This window comes from Betta splendens, chromosome 9, assembly GCF_900634795.4.
Source record: "Betta splendens chromosome 9, fBetSpl5.4, whole genome shotgun sequence".
Lineage (NCBI taxonomy): Eukaryota > Metazoa > Chordata > Actinopteri > Anabantiformes > Osphronemidae > Betta > Betta splendens.
Window position 1 is genome coordinate 8,591,543 of NC_040889.2, and position 15,542 is coordinate 8,607,084.

General features: G+C 40.0%; 1 protein-coding gene across 22 annotated transcripts in view; it reads left to right on the forward strand.

Annotated features, from left to right (window-relative positions):
- cacna1c (calcium channel, voltage-dependent, L type, alpha 1C subunit) overlaps positions 1–15,542 on the forward strand; it is a 127,450-nt gene that overhangs the window by 95,173 nt on the left and 16,735 nt on the right. For 10 of the 22 annotated variants that reach the window (XM_055511982.1, XM_029161974.3, XM_055511984.1 and 7 more), the window contains 13 exons: positions 445–504; positions 609–715; positions 2,780–2,867; positions 2,947–3,054; positions 3,145–3,197; positions 3,281–3,427; positions 3,581–3,782; positions 4,272–4,430; positions 4,535–4,645; positions 6,400–6,483; positions 11,790–11,975; positions 14,109–14,246; positions 15,383–15,448. In XM_055511982.1, the coding sequence (XP_055367957.1) occupies positions 445–504; positions 609–715; positions 2,780–2,867; positions 2,947–3,054; positions 3,145–3,197; positions 3,281–3,427; positions 3,581–3,782; positions 4,272–4,430; positions 4,535–4,645; positions 6,400–6,483; positions 11,790–11,975; positions 14,109–14,246; positions 15,383–15,448 (1,509 nt within the window). Of the gene's footprint in view, positions 1–444; positions 505–608; positions 716–2,779; positions 2,868–2,946; positions 3,055–3,144; positions 3,198–3,280; positions 3,428–3,580; positions 3,783–4,271; positions 4,431–4,534; positions 4,646–6,399; positions 6,484–7,277; positions 7,362–11,789; positions 11,976–14,108; positions 14,247–15,382; positions 15,449–15,542 lie in introns of all 22 variants that reach the window. The other 12 variants (XM_029161976.2, XM_041072263.2, XM_029161984.3 and 9 more) reach the window with 8 other exon arrangements.

Here is a 15,542-nt window from a genome sequence, read left to right on the forward strand (position 1 = left end):
GTTTGCACTAAATAGGCATCTACTGTATACATATTGTTTAGTGTTCACTGACACCTGTAAACTGTGTTCAAATAAGAACAAAGCACTATGTTTCTGTACCTAGAGAAATAAGAGAATGGGCCTTAGTTCTAATGCAAATGCGTTTTGTTGTATTTTTCTTGGCTTTTGCATAGTCTTTCCTATATTAGTTTAAATCAATTAACCTTTGTCTGAAACCTTAATAATGTCTGATTCAGTCTAACTGGAATTCATTATCTGTAGACCTGAACTTGAACCATAAGATTTTCGGTATGTTTTAAAGTCTACCACCAAGTGCTTCCTGTTGTTTCCACCATATTTGAATTGTGTCAGATCTGTTTTTAGTAACCTGATCAAGCTGTTTTTGGTGAGGTTTTGAAGGTTGCTGGATCAAGTGATGAAACAAGGCTTACTGTATGCTTTCAGATCCTGGGATATGCTGACCATGTCTTCACTGGACTCTTCACTATAGAGATCATACTTAAGGTAGTTTGGAGGATAGAGTAATGTAACTGTTAATACTGTGTCTTTATTATAACCTAGTGGATTTGCTGCAACAGGACCTGTTCATATAAGCTTGATCTCCACAGATGACAGCGTATGGAGCCTTCCTCCACAAAGGTTCATTCTGTAGGAACTATTTCAACATCCTGGATCTGGTGGTCGTGAGTGTGTCCCTCATCTCCTCTGGAATACAGTGAGTTCATTATGATGCTTGTCAGATGCATAAATCATCAGTGACATTGTACAGTATATTTTGGTTATTACTGGTCAGATTAGATCAGTCACACAGTATAGGGACTTCTGCACGAAACACTGCACAGAACAACAAATCATATTCTAAATTGCCCCATGCTTCACTCGTGTCTCTATTCTCTAACAACTTTACACCTCATTACCCTCAGTCCTTTCTCTCTTTGTAATTTTTATTAGAAATGTTCTCTGCTTCTTGTAGCAAATAACTCCTTGAAATGCTGTGATATTTCTGATTTCTTCTGTTTAATATGCTATACTACACTCTCTGTCTCTAATGCTTAATAGACTAGACTTCTCGACGTAAGTCCACATTAGTCAATATTAATAACCCCCCCTAACAGACCTTCACCTTTACTGTGTAAAGCTGTCACTCTTTTGATTTGGTATTTCAATGGTCTTGGAGAGTTTAGTTAAAGACTCTGTAAGAGCAACTCAGTGATGATTGGATTCAGCTGTATCAGTAGTAAAAATGGTAAAAACATTACATTATGTTTGCAGTAAAGGCAGCTTTTAAATTGGACAACTGGTTAGTTTGGATAAAAGATCTGAAGCATATTTCAAATCCAAGTAAGTTTAATCTATTGGTTCTTGTAGATTTTTCTGATATTTTAAATTCAACTGAACTCTCCTGGGCGATAGAAATGAAAAGTTAATGCTAAAACTCACTGGGTTTTGCTTGTTAAAGGTAGTGAGTGTGTTGGGGATTTTTCCTAAAGGCATCACAGTCAAAGTACCTGTGTTGGACTGCACTGGACTAGTTTATTTACCTTTTTTATTGTCACACTGTATAAAAAGTGTATAAAAAGTATAGAAAAGTAGGATGTGACAGAAGAGTCACATCTTCTATCACAAGGGTATTAGTGAATAGTGTGCAGAAACAGTTTTAAGATGTCTGGTCTGTACTATCGTTGCTGGAGTCCTCATGGCTAGTTTGACTGTGATGTGTTATTGATCATATCCTGCTTCATATAAACTACCTTTAACTGTCTTTAAACTGGACCTTCCTGTGTAGGAAGTTAGGGCTTTTCCTCACTTTCTGTTTTGAAGTCAACACAGGGTAAAGTCACTCTCCTTAAATCACTCCTTTGAAAAGATACATTGACATTTTGAATACGTATTTTCCTCCTGCTTTGGTCGCATTGTTGAAAAAGGTTTTTGTATTTGTTCTTCAGCTGGAAAGCTGAGTAACAGATTACTGAAGAACAAATATAGAATCTTTTAGTTGTAAAATTCAGAATGTCAAGGTATTATTTTACTTCCTCTGTTAGTATGTAGAAACCTTTCTTTTAAAGGTCACACTGTTTGACCTTTGGCTTGTACTGACACTTTCTTACAGCGCAGTAACGATCTGTTTGCCTGTAGATACCTATTTGTTGGTCTATTTGTGTTGTACCTGTGCGTGTTTGTCCATGTGTCATTTGTACTTGTGTGTGTTTTGTGCTTCAAACATTTCTACTAGAATCTATTGCAGATGATTTGTGTTAAATGCTGTTTGTTCTCCTTTGGTGAATTGTGCTATGATATTTGGACCTTAGTGGCACAAGCTGTATAAAACCTGGATGAATCACTTTTTTGATGTGTGTGATAAACAGGTTAGCTATACTGTATGTATCTGCTTTCCTTTCCAGTCCTGTGATATTTGTAATAATAGTAACATACATAGTTTTAAGTACGTTTCATTTTTTGTCTCTTTTCAGATTTTACTCTATAAAGATTATATTTGTAGTAACAAATGTATTTATCTTTATAAAGGTTACATTCATTCATTTCCTGTTATTTTTCATTTTTTCACCTTAATGTCATTTGATTCTTCTCTTGAGCATAATTTTGATTAAGTTGTTTACTTTTTCAATTTCTTTACCTTGTTTGGTCTCACACCTGAGATTAACTGATGCCATGGTTTGTGTTAAAAACTTCCTTAGGCTCTGTATTAATAGAAAAATATGTATATACTGTAATAGAACAACTGGTTGGTACTGTAGTTCAATCCCTATGTATGTTTCAGGTCCAGCGCCATCAATGTTGTGAAGATCCTGAGAGTCCTGCGGGTGCTCAGACCACTGAGGGCCATCAACAGAGCCAAAGGACTTAAGGTTAGCACGCCTTAAACAAAATTCATTTTAACAGGAGACAAACACCTTAACTCTCAATCATTTCTGATGTGTTTTGCAGCATGTTGTGCAATGCGTGTTCGTGGCCATCAGAACCATTGGCAACATTGTCATCGTCACCACGTTGCTCCAGTTCATGTTTGCCTGTATTGGAGTACAGCTCTTTAAGGTAAGGATGAGATCTACAGGCATGTCATCAGTGGTAATCCTGTAGGGACATGTGCAATTCTTAAATACTAAGTCCTCATATTTTCATCAGGGCAAGTTTTTCTTCTGCACCGACAGCTCTAAACAAACCCAAGCAGAGTGCAGGTAAAACATCATCCACACAGCCGCTCCAGTCTCTCTCTTATAGTGTTGATGTCATTATTATATAACTCTGCTTGTATTTACAGGGGTTCCTACATCATGTACAAAGACGGTGATGTAGGGAAGCCTGAAAGAGCCCTGAGAATCTGGGAGAACAGTGAATTTAACTTTGACGATGTCCTACAAGGCATGATGGCTCTGTTTGCCGTGTCCACCTTTGAGGGCTGGCCAGGGTGCGTGTCTGCATGAAAACACAATGCACATGTTCTTTATATGCATATTCTCCTGTGTATACAGTTTTTTCAGCACTGGTGTCACATCTTACCATTTCCATAAGTCTTTATTTTCTCTCCTCTTTCTGCCTATGTTCTCCACCCTGTCCTTAGGTTACTATACAAGGCCATAGACTCTCATGCAGAGGATGTTGGGCCCATCTACAACTACCGTGTGGTCATCTCTATCTTCTTCATCATCTACATCATCATCATTGCCTTCTTCATGATGAACATCTTTGTGGGTTTCGTCATTGTCACATTCCAGGAGCAAGGAGAACAGGAATATAAAAACTGTGAGCTGGACAAGAACCAGGTAATGTTTGTGTTTGTTCTGTGTGAGACTAGTGCTCTGTGTTACTGCAGAAGGACATGAAGTAACTCTGCTCTTCTGACTAAAATGGGACAGTCATTTTGACATTCAAGAGACACAAGGGAGAAAGAATGCAGGCCAGCAATGGGAGCGAGACATGGAAGAATCTGGGCAGGGTGAACATGAGTTTTAGGGGCTGTAGCACTTCAGGAGTCCAGCCAGGAGGGATCTGCAGCAGTTCAGACAGAAGATGAGTTTAAAGCTTACAGAAGGAGCTAGGCCAAGTCCCTGCAGCTGTGTTCTCTGTGATGATCCATGTCTCAGAAAGAGCATGGAAAGGCAAACAGAGGGTAGAAGAATAGAAAGACAGTTTGGGATGGAAAAGTCTTTTTTAGGCTGCCAAGAAAACAGCTGTTCCTCCATGATGGTCTGAGTACAGAGATACAAGGAGATGAAGCTTTGGGGAACTGTGTGTTATTGTCTATGTTGCAGCGTCAGTGTGTGGAGTATGCCCTAAAAGCCCGTCCACTCCGGCGCTACATCCCTAAGAATCCCTACCAGTACAAGGTGTGGTATGTGGTTAACTCCACCTACTTTGAGTACCTGATGTTCACGCTCATCCTTCTCAACACCATCTGTCTGGCAATGCAGGTGAGTCACACACACATACTGTACAGTACTGTACTGTATGTGCATTCACTGCTCCAGTTAAAGTATTGTTTATGGACCATAGTGACCATAGTGTTTCTTTGTAGCATCATGGACAGACGAAAAATTTCACTGATGCCATGAACATCTTAAACATGCTCTTCACTGGACTCTTCACTGTGGAGATGATCCTCAAATTGATCGCCTTCAAACCAAGGGTAGGTCGGCTACTCTAACAGATGTAGGAGAGGATAACTGTAGATGTAGGACACACTCATTGGAGTACAGTAGAAAAAAATGTAATAGATTAAATATATTAGGTTAGAAACGTTTTAATCTAATGAGTCACATTTCAAAGTAATTGCTTGCTGATGTTGAACTGTATTTTCCAAATCTCTATGTCATGTATTTATAACTTAATTAGCAGACAGCATTTGGATTTGCTTTTATATTTCACCACTGCCTCGTTGTCCCTACCTTGCTGTTGCTATGTACACGTAGCTGTGGGATAATTTCTTCCTGTCCTTTGTTGTCTGTGTTTTTAAACAACACAGAGACAAGCAGCTTACTAACACTTTTGCTCCTCAGGTCAATGTGCTCCTGGAAATCGAAGTAGTAGCAGTTGCGCCGTGGAGATTTATGCCTTTCACTTTTTAACAGGTTTCAGGATCAGCCTGTCTCCAGTGGAACATCAACAGTTGCAGGAATTCTTGTGCTGATTCTGAATATTTTGCTACACCTTTACACCCTTGCAGCCTTTTTTATTTGCAATATGTTACTAAAGACGAAAACTATGGCCCAGCCTTCACTGTTCTTAACATCATCAACATAATCTAATCTCTCACGGTTTAATCCTTCCACTTAAATTAATCTACTGTTCAGCACTGGTTCATACTAGTGCTGCCCTTCTAATGACAAACATTTAACAGTAACATCCTCAAACCCTAATATACCTCAGTAAAGCCACCAGAGTCCATGGATGGCATAGGATGTTCCCGTAAGTCTTCTTCCACTGGGTGATTTCTTCTATTTTAATACAGATTAAAGTAGAGCCAGTGTTGATCCGTTTTAAGCTGTATGATTAAACTCGATTAGCATCCCTCTATTTACCATTCTACCAGGTTGATGCAAACAGCTGAGTGGGACTTATTTCTGTGTACGGTCCCACTTCAGACTGTTGTTATATAGTCAGAATATATGTCCTCTAATGTAAACGATGCCTGACTTCTAAGAATACAAACTACAGCATCGGCCGGCCGGCCCCTTCTCCAGACAGCGACACTTAGAATTTCCACGACCAATTTACACCCTTCATTTGACACACAGTAACAGACTCCTGCAGTTTTTCTATTATTAGAGACAATGTAATAAAACAGCTCATAGCCAAGAGTCAGCAAAATTCTGTTTCATTTTTTGAAAAGCATCCATCCAGCATCTGAGAGGCATTTTGTTCTGCGGTACGATGCGGGCCGTGTGCCAGGCCACTTTTAAAGATCTGTTTGTCACATTCCTTTCGCTCAAGTGTAAATCCAGCTGTGTCTACACTGGCAAATACTTTTTTAGATACAGTTCTGTCTGCTTACGACATCTCATTTCACACCAGCCTAAATAAAGCGGTTTTGGCCTGAGGATGTGTATGTAGATGTTTTTCATAAATACTCACTGCTGAAAATCAGCTAAGTAAACAGTGGCCTATAGTGTAATCACTGCCACCATACTCCAGAAGAAATATACAGATGAAGAAGTACTATTAAACACACCGTCCCTAACAGAGAAGGAGATTCAACTGCACCTGATGAACAGATACTGGCAAAGAACAAAGTTGATTCTGTTCATTCCAATTAGAATGAAGCATACTCGTACTGTAGAGCCTCATACCGTCTTAATAGACCTGCAAAGTGGCAGCAGATGTTGTTTTCCTTCTAACCTACCTTTCTTGCCCTCCTCCTCTTGCTCACCTCATCTTGTGTAGGGGTACTTTAGTGATCCCTGGAATGTGTTTGATTTCCTCATCGTAATTGGCAGCATTATAGACGTCATTCTCAGTGAGATCAACGTAAGTATGACTCTCCCAAACTCTCCCTTTCCTTGTCTCTCCTTCTCTCCTTCTCTCTGCCTTGTGCCCTTGTGCTTCTTCCAACCTTTCCTTTGTGGCCACTCTGTGTATTCTCTTCTTATCTCCCTTCTTATCTTTCCCTCCTCTTATCCTCAAATCCGAGACTGCCACTGCGACGTGGGGAATTCCCCCCACTCTATCAACAAGTGTTCCTGAACAGGGTCGAGCTTCTTCTTGGCTTTCAGAAAATCTAGGAGCAACACAGGCAGGGCTTAGCGTCGACCGCAAAGGGTTTCAGTCGTGCGTCCTCCCTCCTAATCTCTGACTGTATCGCAAAGTTGTTCATTTCAGCCCCCCCCCCACACACTTTTTGTCAAACTATGAGATGTCCTCCAGCTTGATTCTGTAACTAACTGGACTAACTCACTGACTAAACCTATTTGTCTTTTGATTTTTTAACCAGATGCAACAAGGGTGTTTTTTCAGTTTTGATTTTGTTGCAACATGTTCTTTACTGTGGTTCTTGTTGTTGACGTATATCTCACATGGACAAGCATGACCAGTCGCTGCTGCTCTTCTTCTGCTGTCCATCTATTCCAGACTGTCCCTTTTCTTTTCTGCCATTTAATTTTGCTGATTCTTCCCCCTCCTCCTACTAAAAAATCCAGTGCTCATATATACTGTCTTTATCTTATTTTTCCTCTCTCTCGTTTACGTTCTGTTTTTCCATTTTTAAATGTCTTATGTTGTGTCCTTTTCTTCTGTTGTTTTTCTGTTCTTCCGCCCCTACGCAGCATTATTTTGTTGATGCATGGAACACATTTGATGCCTTGATAGTTGTGGGTAGCATTGTTGACATAGCCATCACTGAGGTTAACGTAAGTAGTTCAACTCCCTCCCTCCCTTCCTGCCTGCCTGCTCTGCCATTCCCGCACACACAAACAGACCAAGTGCTGATACCCATCTCGCATGCGTTCACATGATTAGGAAACTAAAGCTGCACAACATTTGAACTTTGGCAGGTTTGGCAGGCGAATCAGCCAGATGTACTGTAGCACAATCAAAGCAAATCTCAGCATCCTTTGAAGGAGTTGTGCAAGTTAGAATCTAGTTAGGTTGAGTTTTATTTTAGTTTATCCTTTGATATCTGAATATGTTTTGGCAAAGTCAGTTATAATTAATCCCCTTATATTATTTCCTGAAATTAGACATATTCCTTCCTAACTTCAGCTTGTTTTACTCTTTACAGTTTAGCTGTAAAGGAAAGTTTCCTTTATTGGTTTGCTTTACCAGCATTTGGTTGTGTTTTTCTAATATTTGAACCTGCCTCAGATAGGTATTTATGACTTGGTCTGCTGAGCATCATTAGGCATCAGACACTATTGCATTTGTCTGTGTAACCTATTGCATTGTCTCTTGCACTTGTTTGGTTTCACACTGAGTTTATTTGATTTGTTGTTTTATTCTTATTGCATTTTTATCACTGCCATCGGAGTAGTGTCTGTTTTCCTTGCATGATACACTGCATAGCATGACAGATGTAAAGGTGATATATCAAGGCCTGGTAATAAATATAATTTAGAAAAAAGCAAACTCATCTGGAAGAAGAAAGATTGCAGTGTTTCCCCATTTTAGAACAATGTTGTTTTGACCAGCAGATGATGAAGCAAATACTTAAATCACCCTGGAAACTTTTAATTTCAAATGAGGACCAGAATTTGCAGGGTTTTCCTGCATTTTTGTCCAACTATAGTAATGTGCAGACTTGGGGAACAATTTGATCCATAAATGGATTTACTCAGGATGCGTGAAATTTATGTAAATGCATGTATGAATTCATTTATTTTCAACGTGGAAACCCTATGGTCAGAAGAAGAATGAATATCCTAAACACAAGTCAGATGTTGAGTGTCTATCGTATTTACACTTTAGGGATAATTGGTGTTTTTTTTCATTGGCAGGCAACTAATTTACAACACATGCACATGTGGCAGGACAGTTATTTGGCTTCTTAAAAAAAGTCATTTTCTGCTATGATCAACCTGGCCACGGTGGCAATCACAAAAACACTTATTATATGAAGGAGGTTCTTGTCTTGTAGGACAGCATGTCATTTAATTCCACTTGATGCCTCATCTATAAAACTAGCAGCAAACACAGTGTATCTCACTGTGGTACAGTACATGAAGGCAGCTCCTCTGGAGCACCAGTGATTTATATTTACGTGATTAATTTACAGGTGTGTGGATGAAACCCTCTCATACCTGCAACTATAAGCATGCTGCTATTGAGCAAGAGCATAAGTGTGTACAGGCGCATGGTGGAATGCAACGTGTTCCACCTCAGCCAGCGCTAGTCAGGCATACAAATAAGGTCAGAGTATCCCAGGGGTGTATAAGCTTAGCACTTGTTTTCGTGCCTTTAGATGAGAAACCTATTTGTCCCTGTGAGAAGCTGACAAAGCTGCTTAAGAAGGAATACTTTGATATTTTACAGCAAATGTATTTTATTTGCTATTTATTTGTAGTCATTAGGAATTAGATGTGTGATCATGGAAATATAAATGCATCGGAGCACAAAGCTGAGTTGTTCACACAGACAAATAATCTTGCATAAATTTGTATGTATTGCAGTTATAGCATATGCTGGGAACTGACAGTATATAATTGCTGATGGGTTTGCGAGCACATACTGAGGATTATTGGGCCAAAGATATACATCTTTGTCAACTATACAAGTTGATGAAGTTGCACTTTTGGTTTGGAGTTTGATTATTTTGACTGATGGTGTGCAGTTCATTATTTTTCTTACACTTCTAACCTAAAGGCATGCCCCATCTCTTTATTTTTTCTTCTCCCGTGGTTTTCGACGGTCTGGGACGATGCGGTGCCCGAGCTGCCCTTTGTTCCTTTTCCTTTTTAAGAAATCCTCCGCACTTCAGTTCTGAGAAGCCTTTTTTGAACTGGGACCCTGTTACCTAAACATTTTAAATTCTAGTCTGCCACTGCATTTCATCAGGCACTAAAGGACAAGTGCATGCTTTTTAACCTACTGAGCAATGCAATTAGAAACTAATAGTAGCAGCCTGCCAACAACTACCTCTCTTTCATTCATCCCTAAGTGCACAGTGGCGTGCAGTAACAGGCCAGCTTTTAAAATGTTATTACTTTGCCTTTAGTAAATATTAAAAGGCCAAAGCATTCCGTATGCGTGCACCCACCTCGCTGCTCTATGGGGTGCATGTTCACTTAGATTAGCTGCATTTTTGGTGGTCATAGAAATAGAATACCTCCTTCGTCTTGGGCCTCTAATTCTCCTCAGCAACCTGCGGGTGCTTCTTATATCGTGTATGTCTCTCTTTTGCGCTTTTTGGGTTTGGTTTGAGTAGAAGTAGTATGAAGAGACTGATAGTTGTTTGCTCTGAGCGGTGTCTTGCAGATGATGGACTGCATCTATTTCTCTTTTTCTTTCTCTACCTTTGGAATGCCTCCTGTTCTCTCCTTCTTTTCTCCGTCTTCTTTTCTTGAGCTTTTTCAGTTCACCTAACTCTTCTTTAATGGATGTTTATCTCTCTCCTTCTCTCTGTGGTGTTGCTTGCTCTCCTAAAATGCAAGCTGGGTAACATGGGTCTTTTGCTCTGCTTGCTAGAGTGATTCTAATTTGTTGTGTAAGTTAAATTAGTAGCTATGTTTTACTATGTTGAGGCAAAACCACATACAGTATTAAAAAAAAAAAGTCAGATAAATACATGTCAGGACCCATGTTACCTATTGAACTGACTGAACTGATTTGCTTTGATTATGTGCAATGTGAAGCCCAAGTTCAATACACATGTATTAATTTAGTGAGCTGCAACTAAGGCCACTCACATTTGCGCTGTAGTTCAGCCAGCATTCATTTCCAAATTAGCATTTTGGCTATGTCGACACTTGGCACACAGATCTTCCAGGGCCACATTTGGCACATTTGCAATGGTTTGTTTAGTGTCCGGTCATAATAAGAAATAAGAGAAAAAGTTTAATCTGAGGTTTGATATTATTTCTACCTAATCTGACCCAGTTGGCCCTGTGTGTAACTTGCACTTACACTAGACTTCTGCATCAGACAAGTTCACACATACAGTATGTACTCAAATACACAAATGTTCTTTCTCAGACAGTTCCACCTTCTTAAAATTTTAATTTTCTCAGTTTGTGCAGATGTTAAAAATGCATTAAGTAGATTTTTAATACATACGTTTATTTATTAATTATTGGTAATAATGACAAAAATTTAAAATATTTCATCTTGTTGCATTGTGTACTGTACATGATTACTGTATGTGACCATTAAGGGGTGTATAGTCCTGTTAATATTCCTTTGAATGCCTCATTCTTCCCTTCACTTCCAGTAAAAGAAGGGGAGTAAGGTTGCATTTACCGTGTAATATTTTAACATGGCTAATACCAGGCCAGAGTGAACACCATCCTGAGATGGCTTAAAATACTAGTTCACTCCCAGTATCTGTAATGCAGTATCAGACTTGACCTGTGGAGGTCTGTCTACAGATGGGCTCCAGTTTCCAAAAGCATCTAAGATCTGCTTTGCCATTAGCTAAAAAACACCATAACATGTCTTATATATTGTTATTGTTGCACAGTTTCATGACTCTTTGACCTGTTAGTAGAATAAAGTCCAAATCAGGTTGATTGACAGCTATTGATCCACAGACATACACATACATCGCATATTTATTCGTCCCGCAATCATGACTATTCTCAGGTCAAAGATCATCTGGAATAACATGTATGCAGGCATTGCTTTTAAATGCCAAGATGCATTTGGTAAACATAGCCTCAGGTAAGCTAAAGCTTCAGTCACTGTTACCGTACTACAGCTGTAGCTGGCAGAAAGAATAACAGATAGGCACAGAGGCGCCCCTGTTACCCCAGACATGCACATTCACAGGAATATGTGACATTTCTGTTGCTGCCCCAGATCATCCAGGCTTGGGAAGTGAAATATGTAAATATCCCTACAAGCTTCTGTTTTTTTATAAGGAAATGTGGCCCCTGTGGAAGATTGCCGCAGTGTCTATCTGCAGGAATATGCTCAAAACATCTACAATTTAGCCCAAATGACATTAAATCTTTTAACTTTTCCACCATGTAGTGGTTAACACTGGACCTTTACTAGCCTGGTGGTTTGTGAGTTATTTACTTTGGACAAGTGCTAAATTCACTCTACGTATTTGAACATGCACGCACACATGCCCACACTCAGTAAGGCGCTGCTCTGGTGCTGATCTTTGTTGCCTTTCCTTAAAGCCAGCTGACTCCTCCTCGTCCTCGTCCTCCTCCTCTTCGTCCTCCTCCTCCTCCTCTTCCTCCTCTCACCCCCCTGTGGTAAGGCCAATGGTACGCTCCAACGGTAACCTCGTCCGCCTCCCTGCCTCCTCCACCATCCCTCCATCCCTCCATCCTTCCATCCCTCCTTCTGCTCCGCCATCCATGGTATGATCCAGAACTTCTGGCTTCTCATGTGTCGTGTCATCTCTCACTAAGCTGCAGCATGTCCACAACTGTATGTCCCACGTTTATATACTGTAGTAGAGGACACTGTAATGTTAGACCTGATGTAAGTGGAACCCAGTGGCATGCAGTTTGCTCTCTCTTCCCTTGTGGGTTTTGTCTTAAGTGCTTTAACCCTATTGCAAGCATCATGGTCACACTTTCACCCTGTCACACTATTTTTCACTGACCTACCACCCAGCAATCTTTCTGACGTTCTGTCTAAAATGCAGTCTGTTTGTTTGGATTTTAAATAATTCAAACTATTCTTCATCTTCAGTCTCTGTGTCTCTCTTTCCATCTCTCTCTCTCTCTTTCTCTGTCATTGTACTGCTCCTGCTCACTCCCCTAAATCTCTCGATGGTGCAGTGGTGCCCACTGTGGTCAAGTTATGGTATCACATGCAGTGCAGAGTTTTGATTTATGCTCCTCCAAAGGATGTGTCATTTTCAGCTAAATTACTAGTGCAGTTTGGAATAACAAACATCAGATCTTGAGTTACTTGTCAACACAACAGCAGAAAAATGTGACACAGAACTTTTGAAAATACATTAATAGATGCTAAAATTAGTGTCATTAATGTCCAAAATTGGATGTGTATTGAGTATTTTTAGACACTAAATCAGTATTCTGATAAGCAACATGATATCTGTTATCCCAAACTGCAGTGCTGTTTAGAGAATGGCAAGTTCTTTTTAGGAGCACACTGTGTGTTCTCTGTGGGTTTAGCGTGACGGATGGATGGCTTCATGGAAAAATGATAATGGCAAAAACAGATTCAGTGGCCAGGATGTGTTTTTACTCTTTACATGCAGTTAAGACAGAAACTGTCCCTGTTACTCTGTTATGGTCGATACAGTAACTGATGCTTTATTGAGCATTTCTTGTCTTTGGTTCCTGACATTTGTGGTTTAGCTATGATTTAGATTATTCTTGTTGCATATAAGCTGCATCGTGCTTTAAGCAGATCCCGATGTTACCTTTGTTTTTCCACCTTTTTCCGTCGAACAAGCAGCAGCAGCATAAATAAATAACTCTAAATTGGACTAGCACTCAGAGAGACGGCTGAATATTTCATCATGGAGTTATTTCCTGCGGAGGACTTTTGGCACAATAGACAGTTAGAAAAGCTACTGTCTCTCAACCTTGTACTTGGGAAATTTGCCTAATAAAAATCAAAACTTGCGATTAAAAACATTGTTGTGATGAACAGTTACCAGTTTTTCCTGTGTGAGATCGTAGCCTTCGACTGTAATAACTTTATCCACCTGAATTGCATCTTGCTTCCATTTGTCCTCGAGGTGGCCGGTTTCTGTGACAGACAAAAAATTAGCCTGCCTGAATGATTTATTGAAACAGGGAGCTCCCTGTAGACTAGGATTTTCACCGTATTTGTTGTGAATTATTATCTGTGATTTATGAAATGTCTTCCCTCCATCAACGTAAGTCCTCTCCAGAAGAATCTAATCCTTCAGCTTAGTTTGATGATTTAGCACAGGAGATGTTGGTTTGTCAGAAAAGGATAGATTTAATTCTAATATGACAAAGTAACAAGTGTGTGGTTTCATGTAAAGGTTTTTTAGGATAGTTTCTTGAAGGTTGATGGACTTTGTTTGCACAGATAAACAGTGGACGGATCAGGTGTTCTGAGCAGCTTGAGGAATCAGGGATCTCTTTGTTGCCATGTGATTTTTCCATGAAGCCACGAAACCAAGCATGATTGCCCGATTCTCTCCCAGATCTCTCTTGTCAGTTGATTTTGATGGGATTTTGTAGGACGCTGATTTCCATTTATTAACTTTGTGTATGTGTGTGTGTGTATGTGTGTGTGTGTGTATGTTGCATATTTACAACCACATGTGTGGATGGAAATCTGCATTTTTGTTACTTGTGTGTCTGTTTTTGCATCTTTGTGTACATGTGTATGCTTTTATGACATCTTTACGTATGTGTGTGTGCCTGTGTGTGTGTGTGTTTGTGCGTATGTGAATTTGTTCCTCCCCTTACCTATCTGCATGTGTCCCCTTGCGTCCTGTGTTTTTTCTAAAAAAAAAAACACCAAACCCCACCAAAAAGGGACTGCAGAACTCTGAAGAGAACGCCAGGATCTCCATTACCTTCTTCCGGCTGTTCCGCGTGATGAGGCTGGTGAAGCTGCTGTCTCGCGGGGAAGGGATTCGGACCCTGCTGTGGACCTTCATCAAATCCTTTCAAGTGAGGGGAGAACCGGACACAACATGCTAGTACAGGAGGTTGGGTCTACACAGGACAGAGATGGCAGAAGACTCAGATTTCAGCTGTTTAAATGTAGTGACTTATTTACGTAGTCATCTGCTTAATAAATCCAGAATAGATTTTTTTAAATAATGCCAGAATTTTAATTTAAGTCATATGGGGTTGGATCATTTTTATTCTATGATAAGTCTTACAAGCCACCTTTCCTATCCTTTCCTCCTCCCTCATTATCTTCACCTGTTTACAGATGACATATAAAAGAGGGAAGATGTGAGGTAACGGAGAATTGGTTTAGAGTGGGGATTATAGTCAGGAAGTCAAAACCCTTAAATATATATACTTTTTCCTTTCTTCTTTTCCCCTCAGTTTTTCTTCTACTTTTTTTGCACCTAAAAACCCTACTAACCCCTGAAGGCTCGCCATTCCCTCTAGACAGGTTAAGCATTAGTGTAAGTTTAATGAAGCACTTCACCAAAAAATTAAATCATTTGAAAGAGTAATGGGAAAATGAAAATATTCTGTTCTCTCTCTTGTGTTAGCTGCAATGGGCCACTTCATGCAACAGTCCAGTGAACTGAAAAAAAAAATAGGGGATAAGGCACAAGCCAGACTCATAAAATGCTTAGCAATATATTAGTGTTCATGTTACTTTATATTTCATTCCACTTCAACACTTTTTGTTGGTGACCTAATGGACTTTTTCATGACTTGGCCCTGCCCTCTCAGGCACAAGGGTAATGTTGGCCAGTAGCTCAGTTGCACACAGTTGTCCAGGTGTGTACAAATAGTGAACGCACCTCTTCTAGCCATGTCTGTTCACGATGGGACTGGTCGTCTGGCTGAACTCAGAGAGCAGTTTGTATTTTACTGTGCTTTTCCTCCAAAGTCAGATGATTTGTCCTGCATTGTTTTTGGTGCTGAGTCATACGGGACTGCTGAGCAGTTCACTTTCGTTCATGTGATCAGGTTTCATATTGCACACATTGAACCGTGCATGTTTTTAGTCAGTTGCAGATTTGTTTGAGTTGTACAGCATAAATGAAAGTGAACCGCTTCCAGTCTTGGTGCGTAGTTCTGTGAATGACTTTTTACTGATGTGCCTCTCTTCTCTTCAGGCTCTGCCCTACGTAGCTCTGCTAATAGTGATGCTATTCTTCATATATGCTGTCATTGGCATGCAGGTAAGCTCATTTGCTCTCCTCGTTTGACTCCCTCTGTCTTGATTTCTTCTTCCTCCCTTCAGTAGACCTGTCTTTGTCCTTCTGGAGTCCTGTT